At 38.9% G+C, this 24,034-nt stretch overlaps 1 protein-coding gene across 6 annotated transcripts in view; it reads left to right on the forward strand.

Moving 5' to 3' along the window:
- Positions 1 to 24,034, forward strand: part of zzz3.S (zinc finger, ZZ-type containing 3 S homeolog) — a 50,245-nt gene that overhangs the window by 1,700 nt on the left and 24,511 nt on the right. Inside the window, exons 1-3 of one of the 6 annotated variants that reach the window (XM_041561320.1) lie at positions 10,251 to 10,781; positions 20,208 to 20,314; positions 20,821 to 22,325. In XM_041561320.1, the coding sequence (XP_041417254.1) occupies positions 20,872 to 22,325 (1,454 nt within the window). In that variant the 5' untranslated portion in view covers positions 10,251 to 10,781; positions 20,208 to 20,314; positions 20,821 to 20,871. Of the gene's footprint in view, positions 1 to 6,194; positions 6,350 to 10,246; positions 10,782 to 19,975; positions 20,119 to 20,207; positions 20,315 to 20,820; positions 22,326 to 24,034 lie in introns of those variants that run through there. The other 5 variants (XM_041561321.1, XM_041561319.1, XR_005960956.1 and 2 more) reach the window with 5 other exon arrangements.

A 24,034-nucleotide genomic window follows, 5' to 3' on the forward strand; every position in this document is an offset into this window, starting at 1 on the left:
TGGAGGTACCGTGTGTACACCACATTTAACATCGCTTCTTCAATTTCTTCCTTGTTAAAAATCCATTGAACAGCCTCATCTGACTCATTAGGCTCCATCTGGAGACCATTCTGTTATTAGATTGGTTAGTTACAAGTAGAAAATTTAGCTTAAGAGTTACAGAAAGAGTTTTCTTTCTTCAGCCTAGTGATGCTCTGAATACAGTTTATTTTGATTTGTCCGAGTACCAAATTTTCTTGGCCAAGTATTAAAGTGGACCTGTCACCCAGACACACAAATCTGTATAATAAAAGTCCTTTTCAAATTAAACATGAAATCCAATTTCTATTTTTTATTAAAGCATTCATAGCTGTTGTAAGATCATTTAAAAATCTCAGCTGCCAATCAAATATTGTCTGCCCCTCCTCTATGCCCTGGGCAGACCCAGACTGAAGGAAACAATATTCAAATAATTTATATAGTGTGATTAAAGTTAATTTTGCTTGACTGATGTGATAAAATAGTATTATGAATAATTTTTTTGGGTGGCATATGCCAAAATCAAAAAATATCGCCAATTTTCTTAGTCACGTAATTTTATTGGTACACATTTGTTTCATATATCTATTGAAAAATCGGGAGTCCATATAGCTATTCAGCATGGCCAAAGGGACCAGCCCCAGTTCCAAGGCAGTCAAAATCCAAAAAAAAGTTTATATCAAAAAATATATATATCCCAAGGCCTTTTAGAGTAAAAATAAGAATAATTTATTGAAATTCACATTTAAAAAGTATTCAGTACATACCACCCCACGTATCCCACGCTTAGTCATAGGTGTGTCTCACACATTTGTTTCAGCTAGACACTTTTTTCGGATAAATCCCAAACCTGAATCCAGGATTTGTTTGACTGTAGCAGAGTTTACATTTTTAAACCCCTTTTATTTATATAGCTTTAGCCATTTTAAAATAACAAACGTGATTGTATCAAGCAGGAGGCTTAGCAAATTAACAATATTGATATAATGGATTAGTAGGATTGACACAAAAGTACAGTAAATGCGGCTTTGATTGCGTCACCCTTTGATCAATGCTGCTCAGTGACGGGGGGGGGGGTTATGGCTTTACCCAAGGGGAAAAGGATGAGTTGGGGCAGGAAGGCGTGGCCCCAACCCAAAAAAAGCAGCGTAACATGAAAGAGATATGGTGGGTGGTGCACAGATTCTTTTGAAAGCAGAGACCCTCACTATAAAATGGCATCTAAGTAATTGATTAACAACAAAAGCGAAGGCCAATTGCACATTTTCAGAATGCCATGGTCATACTATATGTGTATTTAACTGTACCCCTTTAAAGGAACAGTAACACCAAAAAATGAAAGTGTTTTAAAGTAATGAAAATATCATGTAGTGCTGCCCTGCACTGGTAAAACTGATCTTTTTGCTTCAGAAACACTACTATAGTTCATATAAACAAGCTGCTGTGGAGCAATGGGGCAAATTGAAAAAAGGCTATATGGCACAGGTTAAATAATGGATAACAGATAACATTATGTTCTACAGAGCTTATCTGCTATAGCTGAGTAACCTGAGCCTTTTTTTTTTTACCACTGCAGGGCAACACTGAATTATATTTTTATTACTTTAAAACACTTTAATTTTTTGACATTACTATTCCTGTTGGTTCAGTTTGCCCATGGGGCTATTATTGAACTAATGTTTCTTTTCTGACATTTCCTATACCTTGTTTTCTAGTGTTAAACATTCAGATGCATTCTAGAGTATGCTGTGGGTTGATTTGCAGTGCTGGGCAGGTTGCAGATGGGACAGCAAGGTAGATATGCGTATGAAAGTACAGCCTGCCATTTGTAGCATCTGCCTCATTCTTTCTTCAGCTCCTCTAGCCTTCTTCCAGTGATATGTATGGAGTCGGGATGCAATTATGGTTGACGTCCGTTTTGGAAAAAGTACCGGCCTTCCTACTTAATTTTTCCAAGAATTGCTCCTCTGTTGGGTCATGGACAGGTGGTGGGCCTGGGTCAAACTCTGACCAAGCTCCTTCTGGTGACTGCCTGGCACACACACCACTCTGATTAAAAATAAGCACCTTCCTTCTCTGGTAGGGGTGGGTGGGTCAGGTGCTGTTTTAAAAAAATCATGTTATGTGTGTGGTGGGCTGGGCAAGGAGAGGATGATTTTGGGTTGGTTGCTATGATGATTTATATAAGTAAACTGCTGCCTCAGTGTTCCATAGAGTAGTTTGTACCCAGTCTGTAAAACTGACTAGTTTCCAGTAGGGATGCACCGAATCCAGGATTTTGCCTTTTTTAGCAGGATTCGGATTCGGCCAAATCCTTCTGCCAAACAGAACCGAATCCTAATTTGCATATGCAAATTAGGGGTGGGAGGGAAATCGCATTGACTTTTATCACAAAACAAGGATGTAAAAAATGTTCTCCCCTTCCCACCCCTAATTTGCAAATTAGGATTCGGTTCGGTATTCAGCCGAATCTTTCGCAAAGGATTCGGGGGTTCTGCCAATTCCAAAATAGTGGATTCGCTGCATCCCTAGTTTCCAGCACAACAAACTACTGTAAGCTACCATGATGCCTCTTAAAGTCTGGTTTCACACACGCGTATACTAGGAAGAATAAGGATCAGTTCATCAGATGCCATGCACAATTTAAAAATGTATAGCGCATTCATTCATTTACACAAATATTTTGTTTGGCAAAAACTGTTGTCCATAATAAACATAAATCATTAAAAATAATTAGGGATTTGGCCTTTTTCAGCAGGATTCGGATTCGGCCGAATCCTTCTGTCCGACCGAACCAAACCCTAATTTGCATATGGCATGTGCAAATTAGGGGTGGGGAGGGAAATCTTGTAACTTTTTGTCACAAAACAAGGAAGTAAAAAATGGTTTCCCCTTCCCACCCCTAATTTGCATATGCAAATTAGGATTTGGTTCGGTATTCGGCCGAATCCTTCATGATGGATTCGGGGGTTTGGCCGAATCCAAAATAGTGGATTTGGTGCATCCGTAAAAATAATAGTGTATTACTCAGTATTCCTTTAAACAAGGACAGCCTTATTCCCTGGGAAAAATAAGCAGAGCTGTGCTGCTGTAGAAACTTCCCTGAGATACACTTGCCTGGGGGGAAAAAATTGTGATTTATTTAACTTAGTGAATTGTTGGACTGGGAGGGTCTGGAGCCACCCCACGGGCCCCCTACTGCCAGCCTGTACCCTGTGCATGATGTCTTGTTATCGGGTGGGGAGGGAGGTCAGGAAGGAGTGCAGGAACTGCCGGCTGTGAGAAGTGGGTCTGGACCAGCGGTGCCCATTGGGTTTTTTCCTGGTGTCCCGCTGGCCCAGTCTGACCCTGAGTGGATTGAGCTCTTTAGAACCCCACAGTGAATAAGGCTTTCCTTGTCCTTTAATGTTAAGTTGCAACTTTTTTTTCCACCATGATGTGTGAGTGTTGACAGGTGGCAGACGCTCCTATAGCCCCCTGGAATCAGGGCAGATTTGCATATGCAGATTACTATTTACATACAAAGAAGAGATCCTCTGCACTCACCCATTAAAGGTATGGAATCTGTTATCTAGAAAGCTTTAAATTATGGGGTTTTTTTAAAAAAAAAAATCATCTCCTTTATCTCTGTAATATCAAAACAGTACCTTGTACTTGATCCTAACTAAGATATAATTAGCCTTATTGGAGGCAAAACAATCCAATTGTTTAATGTTAAACATTAATGTTTCAAATATTTTTTAGCAGAATTAAGGTATGGAGATCCTTCTCTGGGAAAATCCTTCTCTAGAAAACTCCAGGTCCCAAGCATTCTGGATAACTGGTCCCATACCTGTATATGGGACAAGACATTTTGTGCCTTAAACCCATAAAAATACCCTCCCCTTTAAACAAAACCGGGATTGTTTGCCCTTATACTGCAATATAGTCACGCTGACCAACTAAGTCAGTAATCCCTGGTCTGGCCAGTCATCTGTTTCTACTTCATCATTATACATTTTACACAAAGACTAAGTTTTACCTGCAAGCCACTTGCTTGAGGTTAAAACTCCCAAATGGTTGTGCATTTATTGACCACCACTTGGATCACCAGACTGTAGCAGGAAATGGTGGAAACTACAACATAGATATGGCCTCTGCTCCTCTATAATTGTATATTTTAATTTTTTTTTTTGCTATAGAGTGTTATTTTCTTTGCCAGCAGTAGGGTTGCCACCAGGTTTAAACTCCCAGCTAGGGTTTATTCCACAGCAGAAATGTAATTCATGGTACATTTTTATTCCCTTAACTCCTTTCTGTTTGCAGCCCTTCTCACAATAGAAAATCCTATCATACTTTCGAAGATTTCTTTTTCTTGACTGGAACATGACAGTGGGCAATGAATGGGTTAATTCCCCTGCTATGTGATTGGGCCAGGAATATCCTATAAAAATGTCCTTTCACCCCCTGGCTGCCATCTTTTTTTTCCTAAGCCTCCCTCGAAAAAGGGTGGGAATTCCATGCCCTACTCTGTAAGTATGATAAGATTTACTGTTTTCCTGTCCTTTCACTTGGCAGTGGGCAACAAATGGGAAATAGCCAAGCATAACAATAGAGGGATATTCAATTATTTAATGCTGCCATTAAGACAGAAGAGCCAAAGAAGGCACTCTTCTGAGAAAATAAATCAAACTTGTAATGTTTAATGAAAGTATGTTAAGACGACCAGCCTGCTGTTTTACAGATGTATTCTGCCGATACTTAAGCTTGGAATGCCCAAGAAGCTGCAATAGCCCGGGTGGAGTGTGCTCTGATGACAGAGGGTACAGTGCTAGACTGCCTGATGTACACCACATAAATATATTCTTTAATCCATCCTGCAATAGCTTGTTTAGATGGCTGAGATCCTGCTTTAGATCCTGTTGAAATTACCAGGAGGGAGTTGGTTTTCCTGATGATGGCCATCCTTTCTAGGCAGGCACCTGACTACGTCTAAGGTGTGCCACTATGCTTCCTGCTCTGTGGTTAGATTTTGAAAGAATGTTGGGATTACTATGTCTTGTGATGTTTGGAAGTCTGACACCACTTTAAGTATAGATTTATCTGCAGTTTTCAACACTATCTTATCTTGGAAGAAACACAGCTTCCCTTCTTCTATAGAGAGTGCTTGTAATGTGCTCACTTTTAGGGAGCTAGCACACTGGAAGATTCGGGGAGATTTAGTCACCCGGCACTAATCGAGTCTGTTTGCCAATATATACTGTCTGGGATAAGGTAATTTGAGGAAACCAATCCACACATATGGCGTAAAATCAAAATTCCAGCTTTATTGGATCATAAAACAACAAACAGGCATCTATTACAGATGTACTCCTACCCTATGACATGTTAGGTCACCTGACGCGTTTCATGCCTCTTGCTGGCACTTCATCAGATGAAGTGCCCTCTGTTATGATCCAATAAAGCTGGAATTTTGATTTTACGCCATGTGTGGGGATTGGTTTCCTCAAATTACCTTATCCCCCACATGTGATGTCTGCTGGAGTGGAGACCAGCATGAGGGAGCCAGCAAAACATTAGGAGTGGACATAGTGAAGTAGCCAAGACACGGGCATGTGAGTTTTCCCTTTTTTTGCTTTGTTTGGAATTCCATGTTGAATTTATACTGTCTGCCCGCAGTGCTGTATATTCTGCCTTCAAGTTTTTGTCTGCCCACTCCAATTTATGAATGGTCAATCTCAATAATTACTCTGATCTTGTGCCCACTTGTCTGTTCAGATAGCTTACTGTAATAATGTTGTCTGATCTTGTGGTCATCCCTTTGGAAAGTATTTTTCCTCGAAAAGCAAGACGTCCCGATATATACCTCCTTCAGTTACTGGAGATCTTGTACTCTCCTCCAGAGACCATGTCCCTTGAGCTGTATAATTTCCCATGTGTGCCCCCCATCCTTTCTTACTGGCATCTGTTGTGACTGACTCCCAGATGGGGATTGCTAGGGATACAGGTATGCAAAGGTTGTCTATCACTTTAAAATCTGCACTGTCCAAGGGGACAGATGGATAATCTGATCTGGTAACCCATGATTGTGACTCTATTTGGACTGGAATCGGAGTGCACTCTTGCTCATATCAAACAATCCATTGTTGCTATCAGTTTTCCAATTACTTGTTGAATTACTCTTGCTGTGGTTGTAGGGAATCTGGCCAGTTGACTCGCACTGTATTGAATCTCTGAGATTCCTCTCTGGTAGACTGAGTTGAAATTTTTGCTGTGGTGAGAGACGTCCCCAGGAATCCTATTTCCTGACATGGAATTGAAGATGACTTTTCCCAATCTTCCCAAATGATCTGTAAGTAAACTGCTGTTATCTTAACATGTCGTGACAGTCTGCTCAGATTATGCATTTTTTCAGTATGCGAATATCTGTATTTCTTGCAATCTGAGATTCACCACCACTGGAGCTAGAATCTTGGTGAAAACCCTGGAGCCGTGGCTAGGCTGAGGGAAGGGCATTATATTGAAAATGATGATCTAGTATTCTGAACCTGAAGAATTTTTCAGAATATGTAAATATGTGTCCTTTTAAATCAAATTTCACCATCCAATCTCCCCAACTCACCGTTTGGGTTATAGACCTCAGAGTTTCCGCTAAGATTTGGTGTTAAGATCTCAAACCACAGGAATTATTTAGCACATTTGACAGAGCGTGTGCCATCTGATTTCTATTATAATACACAGATGTATACTACTTTCCTTTAGGGGGAATCCTGCTGAAAAAGGCTGAATCCCGAACCGAATCCTGGATTCAGTGCATCCCTACTTTCCTTAATGTATAGGTGTTGCAAACCATACAGATAAATCATTCTGAAGAGTGAGACTGGTGCATCTGTAAAAACAACTTCATAATGCAATAATATAATAAACACTTGTTTCATTCAAGAAATATACTGTATCCCATGCTTTGCATACAGTTTGTCTTGAATACAGCCCTATGATATTTAAGAATTACTGAAAATGCCTATGTTCAGTAACAGTCTGCATTCCTTGAGGACTTCTGAGTCACAGGGTTTGTGAGTAGTGGTGCCACCCGGCCGGTATTTTACCGGCCTAGCCGGTAAAACACCAGCCAAGGCCGGGGCCGGTATTACAAATTTACCGGCAATGTAGCTGCCGGTAAATTTGTAATACACCTAAAAAAAAGCCCGTGGCCTGCCCCCAGCCTGCTCAAACTTACCTTTTTTTGCTGGGCTTCTTGCCAAATGCATGTGCTTGGCTCCGCCCCCTTTGACATCACGACCAGCCAGCCAATAGCATGTCACGGTCCCTCCCTTTTAACCCCGCCCCCTCCATCTGCCGGTAAAGATCATTTTAAAAGGTGGCAACCCTATTTGTGAGTTCTATTTCAACAACACCTGAGAGACCACAAGGTGCACATCTAATAAATGAATGTGGGTGTAAATATGTTTTTTGGGGGATTACCTCTTCAAACTTTTATCTATATTTGACCTGAACTATTTGTTTTGCTTTATTAGATTTTTTATTTATCTCAAGAAAGCCTAAATTGTCATATTTTAATGGTTAGTGAAATCACAAGTATTGTGATCTTTAGAATATTAGACTCAAGCTTGCTGTAGTTTCTTTCTTAAAGGAACAGTAATCAAAAATGTGTGTAGAAGCGTTTTAAAGGAATGACAATATAATGTTTGGTTCTCCTGCACTGGTAAAACCAGTGTGTTTATATAAACAAGCTACTGTGTAGCCATGGGAGCAGCTAGTCAAGCACAGGAAACACAGTAGATCACAAACGTTCTGAAGAATCCCATTGATTACTACAGAGCTTATCTGAAATCTGTTGTGCATCCTGTGCCTTTTCTCCTTATCGAGTTTTGAATGGCTGCTCCCATAGCTACTCATTTATATCCCTTTACCAAGATCAGTGCAGATGGTGTTTTCCAAAAGGCTTCTCTAGCCTTCCTTTTTATGTTGGACAGCATGACTACAGATTAGTAATATGATTCAATACACTTCTCTGCTCGTTGCATTTGTGCATCCTGTACACATTTTAATGACTTGTATAATTATTATTTCCATGCATGGTAATTGCAATGCCCAAACACAAGGTGCATTTTGGGCTGTTGACCTTGGTTTGTAAATATTACAGACTGCATTATGCCTTTGTTTGGAAAAAAATATTATCGGTTTTAGGAAGTTGAGTCCACTGGTGGATGCAGATACTGCGTTTTTTTGCTTTGGCACGTTCAAATATTGCCCATTTAGTTGCCAGTCTAAGTTTGTATGAAGAGGGCTAGTAATAGCCTACTTTAAGCAATAAACAATATAAATCCTTGTTTATTATGAGGTATTTTAATAATGTTTTTGTTGAATATATGTTTTATGTCTTTTTATTCAAATACATTATTTATTTTTACAGGCAAAACAGTACAACTGTAGAACAATCTTAACTTTGGTTCTTCAAAATGATTTTCGGTGAAGGGGAATGTATATAGTTATTTTCTTAATTTATAATAAATCCCCTCCTTTAACTACTTTACACACATTAGCACTGATGGAAACGCAGCAAGTCTGTATTAATCCTTATGCCTACTGTGAAGAGAATATCCAAAATGCTGGAAATCACCATTTTGGTTCTTTGTTTTTAAATTATTTAGGCTTTTGTTAAGCAGTTCTATATTTTGGAATTCCAGCAGCTGCCCGGTTGCTAGGGTCCAATTTACCCTAGCAGGTTTAAATGAGAAAGTGGAAGATGAACGGGAGAGGGCCTGAAAAAAAAAATATTGTTAAAAAATTGACAGATCAGTTGTTGAAAAGTTGCAATAAATAGAACATTCTAGGTCATATTAGGAAAACTATACCCCTAACTAAGCAACAGTAATTTTCAATATAGAAAAAAAAGGTTTACTTATTCTTTAAAATGGTTTGCTATATTTACATGGGAAAAGGTATTTAAACTATGTTTCAATTATGTATGCTATTTGTAGCATAGCTGCACTTATAGCTGGAAAAAGTGTAGCCATTTCTCTCAGCCTGCAAAAAAAACCAAACAAGCGGAGAGCATTGGTGCCTAAGCTTCATGTGCCCTAAGCCTTAAGGCTATGTTCACATTAGGAACATTTTGGTTAAATTCATGAGTATGCATGTAGATATTTACATGCCTGCACCCACACTGATGAAATTTTTCCGTCTGGAGGTCCAGAAGAGTGCCGATTTGAGTATAGAGCATTGATTATTGGCCTCTGTCTATCCGCGGGCTCAGCCCAGTGTGACTGTAGCCTTAAATATGTTTATTAGATTAAGTCTTTTGCAAATATACTTGGATTGCCACTGAGAATTAGGAGAATCTGTTTCACATGTGACTCCTTTCGGAACAAGATTTTGCTGTGAGGGAAATTGTAAACAACAGGTAGTATACACCTACAATCAAATGGACACTAAATAGAATGCGTTGAAATTCCATTCTGCCTATTGTTTTAATTACTTAAATTCATATTTTACCTTTTTTCTTGCCATTCTAAGGCTGATGGCACAGCAGGAGATTAGTTGCCCGTGATAAATCTCTTCTGCGGGCTTAACAATTCTCAGAATGAAATTTCAACACAAGTCCTATTTATTGTGCCCAAAAGACACCAGTTCATCCCCAAGCCTTTATACAAGTAGTATGCACAAATAGGCTTTACGACTTAAAAGAAGTGTCATAAATAGGTGCACCAATGTGTTTACAATGGTATAAGGCTGTATGGAAATTAGAAACATATATTTTTAGACACATATTGTTCAGGGCATTGCATTCCTTTAAAGGAGAATTCAACCTGTAATAAAAAAAACCCTCCCCCCAGGCAAATTCCCCTGATTTTTTACTCACCCCTCCATGCAGATTCTGGCCTCGGAGTTCACGGCAGCCATCTTCTTATTATCCGGCAATCAAAATGTCTTGACGGCATTTTTGGCGCATGTCATTTTTCGTGACTTTCGGCACATGCACAGTGGTTTGGGACCGGAAATTTACTCCAACTGCGCATGCGCCTAAAAAGACAGAAGAAAGAAGATGGCTGCCATGGACTCCAAGGCCAGAATCTGCATGGAGGGATGAGTAAAAAATTAGGGGCATTTGGGGGGGGGGGGGCAGGTAGGCTGGGGGGAGGGGTTCTACCCAGGGGAGGGTTTTATTTTTTTATTACAAGTTGAAGAACAGCTGATTCCACTATTAAATTAGGATGAAGTTTACAATGCTACTCAAATACACAAACTTGCTAAACATAGACCAACTGCAAGGCGGCTTTACAAAAGCTACATATCAAGGGATGAAATAAGTGATGATAGGAGTTTGGTGGATTAGTTGATAAAAATACCCGGATATATTCCCTTCTAACAAGGTTACTAAAAAAATGAAATAATCTGTGTTCCATCCCCACTGTTAAGTGATCAAATGTTTTTGGAAGTGAGCGCGCTGAATTGGTTGTGAGTAAATAGAAGTAATGTGAGGCAGCGGGAGCAACCTGTTCGCTTGTATCTATCAGCTCTACTCCATGCCCATTCCTTTAGCGCTGCCTCCTAAGTACCGGCAGGTGGCGCCGCGGTGGCCAAATGGAGAGCGGCCTGTGGGAAGCGGAAGCGGCGGTGTAGAAAGCAGCAGCGCTTCCTGCAGTGTGTGCGTGTGCACGGCGGCCTGACTTCCCTGGGGAGGGGATAAGACAAGGACTGGCTCAGCGTGGAGATGCGCCATGAGCGCGGGGAGTTTCCGGTGGTGATTAGGTTGCACAAAGGTGAGCGATGTCCGTGAGACCCGCCCCCTCTCGGTCCCTGTGGCGGCGTGGGAGGTGGGCGGGAATGATTTCCATCATCCTGTGAATAAAGTGGAGAATGTATACGGCTGAAATGCAACTTCTTTACACACACAGGCGCCAGGGTTTAGGAAGCTGCAGTTGTGCAACAGAAGGAGGGACTGCTGGTGCCTTGTGCTACTGTAGCGTGTGATCAAACAGCGCCCCCGCCCTTCCCTGTGTGGTAATACACGCTGCCTGGGACTGGGCGCAGGGAACTGGATCCAACTCTATGGTGGCTGTTCAGGGCTAAAAGGTCCAATTTAGTAGTGAGTGCTGCTGGTTGGCTTGTGCGCCTCATGTGGGCTTCTCAGAATTGAATTGGTTAAAACAAAAATGCAGGTCATAAAGGGGGAAGTTTGGCCTTTAAATGAACTTTTATAATGTTGTCAATGTACCTATCCTAAGCATCCCTTTAACTGGACTTCATTATAGATTCTGTATGTTCTTTGTTACCTATCCTTGCTTCTATTCTGAAACTTTCCAGTCTGCAGCTGGAAATGCAGATTGGGAGGCTTCAGGTTTTTTTTGTGTTTCTTATGTATTGCTTGTCTTTTCATTCAGGCTATTTCCTATGCATGTTCTATGCTGGCTTCCTTGTTGTTAAGGTAATTAAACCTTAGCAACCATATAGCAAGTCTGTATACCAGAACAATAACAGAAAAAAGAATAATCCAAAAACCATAAATGATGACCTACTTCAAATAGCCTTAGAACATTACTGTCTACAACTAAAGATTCATATTAGGCTGATTGTAACACAACAGATTTACTATGTATTGCTATACAGAAAAAGTGCTTTCATTAGTCTTAACTGGTTAGTTCCAATGGAGTTTTCAGAGTGCTAGAGTAGACCACTCCCCTTTTTTCATCCCAGCCTGTAGGAAGGAAGATTTGCCTTCTCTGTTGGTCACTTTAGGCAATACTGGGCTGAAGCTGGATTTGGGGGTACTGTTTTGCTTACTAATACAGGTATGGGATCTGTTATCCAGAAAGCTCCACATTACAAAAAGGCCATCTCCCATAGACTCCATTTTATTCAAGTAATCCAATTTTTTCAAAATTATTTTTCTCTGTAATAATGAAATTGTGTCTTGTATTTGACCAAGATATAATTAAAGTAGAACTATCCCCCAATAATAAAAACTCCTACCCACTACCCTACATAGTCCCCCTCCCTGCTTCCCCCCCATAGGTAATTACCCCTGAAAGTGCCCCTAATTCATTACTCACATATAAGTGCAGAGGAAATGCACCTATTATTGGGTTGTTTAGTTCAACTTTAATCCATATTGGCAGCAGAACCAGCCTATAGGGTTTATTTAATGTTTACATGGTTTTCTAGTTGGCTTACGTTATGAAGATACAAATTATGGAAAGATCCATTATCTGGAAGCCCCAGGTCATGAGCATTCTTGATTTCAGGTCCCATATCCGTACTGACAAGTTCCTATTGATTTTGATTTTAATTGAATTGTCTCAAATTTGTCACATGTGAAGGTGTTTTAGACTTATTTTGCATTTAAATATGCGGTATCTATAAATATCACTATAGATGTAAAAATATACATATTTGTAGCTGTACATCTTTGTTGCCTAATGTGCCAGTGTGTTAGGATGTTTGGTTAAACATTTTCTATTCATACCATGTGTAGAGAGCTGCTATAAAACTGTCAGCATAACTATTCCCATGTACTAAGCACAGACTGCTGCAAGATGTAGTTGGATAATGACCCTTGAAGGGGGCTTTTAAAGAGGGGTTTTTTTTTTTTGTGGTTGTTCTTGATCACTTTCTATACGACATATTCTTGAACTTTTTATACAGCTCTAAACATTTGTAATATAGACAGTAAAAACCCCAGAGAGAGTTGTGACTGTTTATTACAATTAGGAATGCACCGAATCCAGGATTCGGTTTGGGATTCAGCCTTTTTCAGTAGGATTTGGCCGAATCCTTCTGCCTGGCTGAATGGAATCCTAATTTATGCAAATTAGGGGTGGGGAGGGAAATCACATGACTTTTTGTTACAAAACAAGGAAGTAAAAAAAGGTTTCCCCTTCCCACCCCTAATTTGCATATGCAAATTAGGATTTGGTTCAGTATTCGGCCTAATCTTTCACAAAGGGTTCGGCCGAATCCGAAATGTATGTATGTATGTATTTACACAGTAAAAATGATCTAAAATGAGTTGCAAAATAAATGCTGAATTTTGTTTTTTTACACTGCCCAACCACATTATTTTACATTATTATATTTATAGCGTGACCTAGTCAAGTCAATGGAAAAACATCGAAGTCGAGTTTTATACTCTGCATTTTTAGGCTAGGGCCAGATAATACAGAATCCGCTGCTTGGCTGCACCCCTTCTCATTTGCAGGTAGGGTAAATTTTGGTGCAAAATGCAGCATTTTATCACTGAAATTGCCATGTCTACCTGCACCTGAGAGGAGACAGTGCTTCTGAATGTAGGCAGTAGAGCAGCTTGGGAGCGAATTGTAGGGCCACATGATTGCAGATCTTAGCCTGCAGAGAAACTCAGGCCAAGATCCGCAGTAATGTGGCCCTATCCGTAGACAGCTGATAATTTATACGCCTGAATTTTAAGCAGGAAACTTTTAAGCCAAAGATGTATCCACATCTTCTTCAGTATGTATTTTTTTTTTTTTTTTAAACACTGGCAATCTGATGGTCTGACGTGTGTTCTATGTGGTAGCTGTTTCTTTACACAGCATGAGAAATAATGCATTACACCTTTAGAGAAAATTCTTACTGTTTTTAGACAAAAAGAATGGTGTAAGAAAAACACATGACAAAAAACATTTACCAGAGCTGTGGAGTAGAAGTCTGAGGCATTTTTGGGTAACTGGATTCAGTCGCCAAAAGTGTTCCGACTAATAACTTAATTGCAATAAAAAAAAATACAATATGCAATGTCCTATTTTTCACAGATAATAGTCATAATAAAGTACTTCTCTGCTGTAAGCCCAGTTTGTAACTGTTTCTATTGTGTGAACTCCAGCTGAACTATTATGTAAACTGACATTCAAACATCATTTTAATCTGGAGTAAACAAGCACTGAAAATAATCAAATCAGATTTAAGAGCTTCTGTGAGGGAGAATCTGGCAAAAGCAATTCTGTTTCTAAGAACAATATTTTCTTTAATTATGGATTGTATTTAAAGAAGTGGTTCATAAAATGGCTAATTATAATTGCACTGGTGTGTTTTGCTTCAGAAACACTACTATAGTTTATATAAACAAGCTGTTGTGTAGCCATGGGGGGAGCAAATCAAGCAGGCAAAAAATTAGAAAAGACACAGGTTCTATAGCACATAACAGATAAGCCCTGTCCAATACAATGGTGTTTTTAATTCTATAAACTATAGTAGTCTTTCTGAAGCAAACAGCAATAGTACATTATACTTTATTTCCTTTGATACACTTTGTTTTTGGTGACAGAGGAGTCAGAGCTGGAGTTAGAGGTAGTTAACTGAGGAGTCAGAGTCAAAGAATTTGTGTACCAAATTTTGAAGCTGGATGGACATTGCCATTAAAACAGTCCTGTCTGACTTTTCAGTTTAGTGGAGCAATTTTAAATGTAGTACACATCAGAGAATTGCATTATATTAAAATTGAGTATCATACAGATTAGGGCCTTAAAATCCATTGAACAGACTTATCTGACTCACTGGGCTTCATCTCGAGAGTATTCTGTTATTCGTTAATTTGATTTGTCCGAATACCAAATTTTCTTGCCCAAATCGTAATTGGCATGTGCCAAAAATCCAAAAACATGGCCAATTTTCATTTTATTTAATTTTATTGGTAAGCACTTGGTTCAGCTAGACACTTGAGTTCGGCTAAATCCCAAACGGAATTCAGCAATTGCTTGGCTATTTGATAGAGTTTACATTTTTAAATCCCTGATCTTTTATTCATATAGTGTTAGATATTTTAATATAACTAACGGGATTGTATCAAGCAGGAGGTTTAGCAAATTTACAGACAATATTTATATAATCGAACAGTAGTATTGACAAGTACAGTAATGCGGCTGCGATTGGGTAACCATTTGATCAATGCTGCATCAGTGATAGTGGGGGGGGGGGGTTATGGCTTTACACCCTAGGGGTAAAGGATGAGTTTTTGGGGCAGGAAGGAGTGACCTCAACCAAAACAAAGCAGTGTAACATGGAAGAGATATGATGGGTGGTGCACAGATTATTTTCAAAGCAAAAAATGCATCTAAGTAATTGATTAACTACAAAAGTGAATCCAATTGCAGATTTTCAGAATGCCATTGTCATACTAAATGTGTATTTAACTTTGAGCTACCCCTTTAAGACTGTTGTTTCAGTTTGCCCTTGCTGTCGGTTTTGAAGTAATGTTTATTTTCTGACATTTCCTATACCCTGTTTTCTAGTGTTAAACATGCGATTCAGATGCATTCTAGAGTATGCTGTGGGTTGACTTGCAGTGCTGGGCAGGTTGCAGCAGGGTAGTGATATGTGATTGAGTCTGGCAGCTCAGTAATCCAGGCGCACTCTAAACTGTTACAATTTTGCAACATTTATATTTTTATATGAATGTGACCTAAAACATCACCTGATTTTCAAACAAGCCCTAAAAGTAGAATAAAACAAATTTGATACATTTTTCTTCATGTTTTGATTTTGTACATTGTTCCCAATGCATTTGCTTGTATGGAAATAAAAGCTATTATAAGGATTTTTAGCTTTATTCACTTTTTTTTAACACACTGCTATTATTCTGAACACAACTGTATTTACTGAAGCATGGATACTGGTAGCCATGGCAAAGTTTGTCTTTCAGTTCCCCTTCTCTGGAATCTCTATCAGGAAGCCTGGGCACTAGCTATGAGCTGGCCAAATGTCGTGGCCATGAGTTTTAGGTGCTGTGTGTTTGCTAAGGTGGTTTCAACCCATTTGTTCCCTGCACAGGTCTACCTACCCCCTTATGAACCACACAAACTGGGCTCTGCCGATTTGTCAGTTTCTCCAATTTCACAGTTGTGTTGCAGTAGCAATGTTTGGTCAGGTCTCATAAAGTGCCCAAGCTCTCGGGGGGTGATTCCCAAGCCAAAGCATGCATGAGGCGCCCAGCTTATATAGTTCGAGAGGGGTTATGTGGACCTGCTCAAGTTTATATGTGTATGGGTTCTTTCCCCTATAGATTTTGCCGGCATGTTATTAAGTACATTACATTGACTCTACCCATCGTTGGCACTCTGTAATAACACAATAAAGGTCACAAGCTGAATGCCTAAATGTTAACCCATTAGTATTGCATATTATTGTTTATTGAAACTAATGCTTTCCATAAGTATTTCTGTAAACATTAATCCGTGGTAGTCTTCTGCAAGTCACGGTTATTTTTTTAAGACCCGGGGTTGTTTGTTTTAGTAAGTAGGAGAGTGGGGTGGGAGCCTGACACTGTTATAACTTTACAGTGTGTAAAACCTACTGGTTTCTCACACACCAACAACAAACGTATCTACCATGATGCCTCTCAGTCTCCCTTCACAAACACTTGTGCACTAGGAGGAATAAAAATCAGTTTATCAGATGCCATGCTCTATGTGACAGCATCTCAGGAATTGCAGCAATCTACCAGCTGCTTCAAAGCACATACATTACACTGTGCACTTTTTTTACTAGCACGGCATGCATGCATAATGATAAAGATGAAAGAGAACACAATTTAAAAAAGTATAGCCCATTCATTAATTTACAAAAAAAAACTCTTCTCCTTAATAAACATAAATAAATAATAAAAATAATAGTTTAATACTGTGTTTCTCAGTATTTCTTTAAACACGGACAACCTTATTCCCTGGGAAAGATCAGCAGAGCAGTGCCGCTTTAGAAACTTACCTGAGATACACTTGCCTGGGGAAAAAAGTCATTCAGTTAACTGAACTGAACAACGTCTGCACAGTATATCGTCTTGCGATCGTCAGGGGGGAGTTAAGTTGCAGGTGACTTTTTTTTTCTTTTCCTCCACCATGATGTGTGAGCATTGGCAAGTGGCGGCAGTCCCTATAGCCCCCTGGAATCTGGGTAGGTTATTATTTTCATACAAAGACGAGATCCTCTGCACTCATGATCAGTATTACAGGTATGGTATCCATTATCCAGAAACCTGTTATCCAGACAGCGTTTAATTACGGGAAGGCCATATCCCATAAACTCTAATCAAATAATATTTTTAAACATCATATTTTCTCTAATCAAAACACTTTGTACTTGATCCTGACTAAGATATAATTAATCTTTATTGAAGGCAAAACAAATATTTTTAAGCAGAATTAAGGTATGGAAAAACTACAGAAAGACTCCTTCTCTAGAAAATACCAGGTCCCATAATGATATATGGTAAATTAAGACCTTTTGTGCCTTACGATACTAAAAAATATATGGATATAAATATAAGGATTCTTTGTCCATATTGCAATAAATTCAAGCGGGTCAACTACATTGTCATCCCTGGTCTGGCCAGTCCTACACTAATTTTTATCTGCTTTAAGATTCTACTGCTTCATTATACATTTTGCACAGGGACTATGTTTTGCCTGCAAGTCCATTGCTTTCAAGGTTGACACTCCCAAATAGTTATATACTGTATTGGCCACTACTGGGGTCACCTGACTGTAGCAGGGAAGGGTGGAAACAACATGGAGCTGGCCGCTGATCCTGTTTAATTGTATAATTTTAATTGTTTTGCTAGTGCTGTTTTCTCTGCTGGCAGTAGGGTTGCCACCAGGTTTAAAATCCCCAGCTAGGGTCGCTGTTACACAGCAGAAGTGTAATTGAGGGTAAATGTGTAATTCATTCATCTTCTTTCTGCTGGCAGACCCCCCAGCCCTTCTTACAGCACATATATCTCCTATACCGTCCCCTGATCTGTCCGGTCCCTGCCTCATGACATCACTGCCATACCCCACCCGCCATAAATGTATCATTGTTGGGTTTAACCAGCTCTTTGTGAATTGAAAACTACACTGCGTGATCATGTCACATAGTATCTCATTTAAAATATGTGCTCAATTTAATATAGATACAGTTAATTAAAAGCAGTTTTATGCTACAGAGAGATCCAAGTTCCATAAAATAATTTTTTTTAAAGAACTGTGGAGGAGTTTGTATTGCCTTGCTAAGATTTTTATCTTGGTTGCTGTTATTGAGTTAGGTACTTAAAATTGCAACTGTTTGGCATCAAATAGAATGGAACATTTCTGTAAGCAGTTGCTGATAACTTATTGTAATGCATATTCATGCTCTAGATTAGATCGTATTGAAATGGCAAAGTTTTGCAAAGAGCTCTTTGGGGCAATTGTGTAGATTGAGGCCTGCAAAGCCACATACAATCTCCATTTCTTCCCTACAGTCCAGCTTCCACATTGCCCTCCATGCTTTTTCTCAAGTCTGATAATTAGCTGGCTTATGCTATCTTGTTTTTAAGATGCTGAACCAGCAGTTCAGAAGGTTGGAGACCTTGGGTCACAGGAAGGCTCCAGTGAAAACTTAGCTGCCACTGGATGCTGGGGAGATCCTTTGTTGTTGAGGGGGAGCAATAGTACTGCTACTCATATTATGGGCCATCATGCTGTCCGTCACAAGTGAGAAGAGTCACAAGTTTACATAGCAGATAACCGACACTTTAGAATATAATGGGTTTAGTTATGCACAGATAAATTCATGTTTCTTCTCTATAGACTGCAAAGTGAAATACATTGTCATGCAAAATATGACATTTGTTGCCTTTGAATCATTTATTTGTAGGTTTCGATTAAACAGAAAATTTATATGTTAAAAAATAAATGCACAGAATGCTGCTTTAACTTACCACTAAGCTAACTGACAGCCGATATAAGAGGAAAAAGCCATAAAACAGAGACAAGGCCCATCTGATTTTACAGCAGTATTACTGGTTAACAAACTGACCCTGACACTAATTATTATCTTTTTGGGGGCACAGCTGAACACTGTCCAAGGACTAGCATCCTTTTGATGGGAAAGGATTTCTAACAGAACAGATGGCAACATACGTGTTTGAGTTTCACTAAAACTTGCATGTCACTCCTTTGCCCAATATCCTGCTCCCCTGAGATGGTAAATTTGTCAGGGTGCCCTATTTAGCTCTTCTTTCTCAGCTCTGGGGCCATCAATCCTCTGAGAATAAATCATGAGCTCCAAATATCAGAAGAAGTAAAATCAAGCCTAAGGTGGTTGTAAGGGCAAATAAAAAAAACAGCAGTAGATCAAACAATGTCGGTTATATGAAAAAGCTAACATATATTATGTACTAGGCAGAGCAAAACCTGACCGAATTTATGGCATTACATGTACTTTGGTGTTCCAACATATTTTATTTGACCCAGATACCCTTGGTACCAACTCACTGTGTCTCCTCAGTTGTGTCAACCTGCACTGTAGCCACCAATGAAGCTACCAACACACCAAGGGTCTGATTTGTTAGAAAGCCTTCTGTCTTATTGGCCAGGAAACAAGTTTGCTTAGAGAAGGTTGGTTTGCGTAGAGAAGGTTTCGAGAACTAACTCATTGGGGCAGATTTATCAAAAGGTGAGGTTAGAGCTCACCACAGAAACATTATCCCCTTTTTGTTCATTCCTATGAGATTTTTAAATTGCAGCAGAATGTTATAAATTGTGCTTTACCAAATATAAAAACACTTGCTACAGAATTCTTTTTAATGTTTATGGAAACATAAACTTTTTTCAAGGATAGTTTAACAACTGATATTTAAACTTTATATAAACTTGGACTGCTAGCTTGGCTCCAATCCATGCATTCCAGGACTTAGTGGTTTATGGTGATTCAAAGACTACAAAATGGAAAATGCTGTAACCTGAAACAAGCAGAATCCTAAGCATTAGAATAATGTATAGTGCCAACATATTCTATTACTCTGGTGGTCCCTGTCACTCAAGAAGTGACAATGGCACACTATTGCTTTAACCAGAAAATAATTCACCTACTTGTTAATTTCATTGTATTTAGCAGTGAAAAATATTTTGTGAATGTTTGTTTAATACAGATATGCTGAGAACAAATGACCTATATGCAAATTTGCCATTCAATTTCAGTGCACTGGTAATCTAATGATCTACCTGGCAAAAAACAAACATGGAGAACGTTTGCTGTCTGAAAGTCCCTGTTTGCTGTGTTAAGCACAAAAAACATAGATTATTAATGACTTACCTCTGTCAGTGAATCATTAAATAACCTCATTTTCAGGTAAAACTCCACAGTTACTCATCTGTTTTTCAATGTCTAATTAAAAGTTATTTACATCTAAAAGTCTGCATTTTCACCTCTATAAATAGGCATAGGGATTAAAATGTGACTGCATTTTCAGCCCAGAATTTGGTTGTGTATGGCCAGCTTCCTGTAATCTTTGGCAACCAAACTGAGAGCAGAGTAAGCTTTTCAGGTAATTTATGTTTTTCACAAACCAAAATAAAAATTGGAACTTGCATAGAACTCGGATACAGTTGCTTACATCATATACTTAGTGACCGCTTTCGAGCTGATTACCGCATAGAATCAGATTACCAGAGTGAACATAAGCAAAAAGAATCCCAGGGCACACAGGATAAATGCAAGCAAGCTGCCTTGCGTGTTTATTGCGAAGTGCAACGTTTCGGGGTCACGCCCCTTTCTCAACCCTTTTTGCTAGACTGTGAGGCGGCCGATCCTCTAACTTTGTGCACCAGGTATCATTTCATTAATTAGCAAAGGGTGTGTTTGGGTTGGTGTCTAGCCATGGTTTCCATATTTTCTCGGATCTCCTGGGTTTACCCCGAGCGTTATGTCAATTTGATCAGGCAACATACCATTTATTAGGTCTTGTTTTTAGCAGCTTTTAATTAGAAGACTCTTTTTTTTTTTTTTTTAAACAAAGCCAATAATGTGTTTCACCTTTTTTATGTTTTAAAGGTTTCCCAATGAGTGGATCATGCCAGTCATACGTTTGGGGTGATCCATAGCATGGCTTCTTCTCGATCGACTCGTGTCACAAGATCAACAGTGGGGTTTAACGGTCTTGATGAAAACTTCTGTGGACGCACCTTGCGAAACCGAAGCATTGCTCATGGTGAAGAGGTTGTTCCTCAATCATTACTGAGATCTAGGTCACCAAAGAAAAAGCCAGAAACTGCACAAAAGGGAATTTGCCCAAAAAGTGGTGACTTAAAACCAACAGGACCTCGCGAGTCTTGGATAAGCCCAAGGAAAAGAGTACTGTCTGTTTCAGAGAAGGACGTCACTGATAAAGACAGTGTGGAAAACAGTGAAATACAGTCACCTGGACCTTTATCTCCTGTTTTGAAGAAAATAAAATGTTATTTGCGGTCTGACGAACCTAGTAGCCCAGAAGAAAAAGTGTCCGCTACAGAAAGAAAGGACTCTTGTTCTGACGATGAAACAGATTCTACCAATACTGAACAATCTCATCAATGTATTTTATTGGATGATAGTGACAAAAGGGAAATCAAAAAGGAATCTGAACCAGAACATCTTAAAAAAACAATAAATATTGAGACTGCTAGCCATAAAACTCTTAATGGTGTTGATGGAAAAAACACTGCTGCTTTCAATTGTAAAGACTGCCAATCTGATGGCAGCACTAAACAAAATTCTGTTGCTTTATCTCCTCACAAGGAGAAAATTGTTTCTGAAAATGGGTTTTCATTGAATCCATGTTCAGTGTTGACTTATAATAAAAAGGACACACTTTTAGACCGCAATGTGCCTTGTACAAACTCAGTGGAGCAAGCTGAAAAACTAAAGCATAACTTGGTTGCTAACTGTCTGCCAACAGATAATGTAAATCAGGCAAATAAACCAACATCATTCTGTTCAGAAATACTGTCTTCTGAAAGGGACTCTGATGAGATATCTGGTGCAGAGGATAGTGCCTCAGAAGTTAATATTGAAAATACGGACAGTGTCATAAATGCTGCTCATGACAACTGTATATCGGGTGATCCTGAATCTGAACTATCTTTTACAGAGCTTGACAATGTTGATACTAATGTGGCAACCTTTTCCGACACCCAAGAACACAGGTATACTTTAAGAACTTCCCCGCGAAGGCCTTTATTGGTTAAAGATAGCCCATACAAAAGCGAATTTCCTTGTGGAGAAAATGGACCTATTGACGAGAGTAAAATACGTGTTAGTAATAATAGTAAGACAAACAATACTGTTAATGGCTCATTAGTAAACACTGATGTTGCTCACAGTGACAAAAAGCAGGACTGTGGTGCTGTCCGCTGTTCAGCAAATAAACAGATAATTCCAAACTCTGAAACAGTGAAAGCTTCCCCACATATACAACCATGTAAAGAGAGGGGAGGACAGCAAACCACTGAAGAAGATGAGGAAGATCCCGACGTGTATTACTTTGAGTCTGATCACCTGGCACTGAAACACAACACAGAGTATGTGTAATTATGGTAACAGCAACTTCTGCTATATATATATAATTATAATACATATAGACAAATACAAGAGATCCTCTGCACTAAACCCATTATCAATATATTTAAGACTTTGAGACATTTTGTGCATACAGCTACTAAAAAATGCCTTACCCTTTAAACAAAATAGGTATTGTTTATACATATATTGCAATATATCTAAGATGGCCAACTACGTCAAAGTCATCCCATATCTGGCCAGTCCTATGCTCAATTTTCATCTGATTCATTAAGAATTATATTGCTTTATTATACATTTTGCAAAGGTTCTAAGTTTTACCTGCAACTTACTAGCTGCTTTCAAAGTAAAACTCCCAAAGTTGGTTGCCCTTTTATTAGCACCCGTGGGATCACCTGACTTTTGCTGGGAAGGGTGGGGGCTACAATATATATATATATATATATATATATATATATATATATATATATATATATATATATATATATATATATATATATATATATATATATATATAATATGATGACTTTGACGTAGTTGGCCAGCAGAGGATCTCTTGTAATTGTCTATATACAGAATTTATGATTTCTTAACCATTTTTTCAGAGAATATGAATAACAAAAACTTTTCGTTCACTCATGGTTAGTGGTTGACTGAAGCCATTTATTGTCAAACAACTGAGTTTACTCTTTTTAAACCATAATCACTGCACAAACTACCCAAATGACCCTGATCAAAAGTTTACATACTCTTGTGATTTGGCCTGATAACATGCACAGGGTCTGTCAGGATTCCAGAAAGTCATTGACCTTTTATACACACCCACTAATTACAAGCAAACAGATCACAGGTGAAGATGGTTACCTTTAATAGCCATTCTAACCCTTTTGTGTCAAGTTGTGTGCATGTTCTTGGTTTTTCCTCAGAAACAGCATTTTTGATATCGCCCACAAGTTTTCTATTTTATTAAGGTCCGGGCATTGGGCTTGCCACTGCATAACGGCAATCTTGTTGGTCTGGAACCAATATGTTGCTCATTTATTGGTGTCATTGTCTTGTTGCCATTTACTTTTCAGCATAAGGCAACATGACCTCTTCAAGTATTGATGTATTGAAACTAATCCATGATTCCTGGTATGCAAAAAATAGGCCCAACACCATAGTATGAGAAACATCACCATATAATGATGCCTGTGCCACCATGTCTTCACAGTGTACTGTGGCTTGAATTCAGTATTTGAGGGTCATCTGACAAAATGTTGGCGGCCCCTAGACCCAAAAAAGAACAATCTTGTCCACAAAAATGTTCCGCCATTTCTCTATAGGACAGTCAATGAGTTCTGTGGCAAATTGCAACCTCTTCAGCCGAAAGCCTAAATTAATGATTAAATTACAGAAAATCAGCAGGATGCATGTCATGACTATTGGGTCTGTTGGTTTTCTATTACTCTACTACACCTACTAGTAAATTATTTGCCATGTAGACATATAATCTGTGATTAATCTTGGTAGTTAGTGATGTCGGACTGCTATTATTCTGAACACCATATGAGACCTACCTATACATAAAGAATTGCCTGTCGTTTTTGATTTGCATTTTGATATATTTCCACTCATTCAATTTATTTTAACCTCTTTAACAACTTAACCAACTGCAGCCTGAACAGTCCTAAGGTTTTTTTTTTTTTAGTACTAATTGTAGTTGTGGAGG

The sequence above is a fragment of the Xenopus laevis genome, chromosome 4S, assembly GCF_017654675.1.
Source record: "Xenopus laevis strain J_2021 chromosome 4S, Xenopus_laevis_v10.1, whole genome shotgun sequence".
In the NCBI taxonomy this organism is placed as follows: domain Eukaryota; kingdom Metazoa; phylum Chordata; class Amphibia; order Anura; family Pipidae; genus Xenopus; species Xenopus laevis.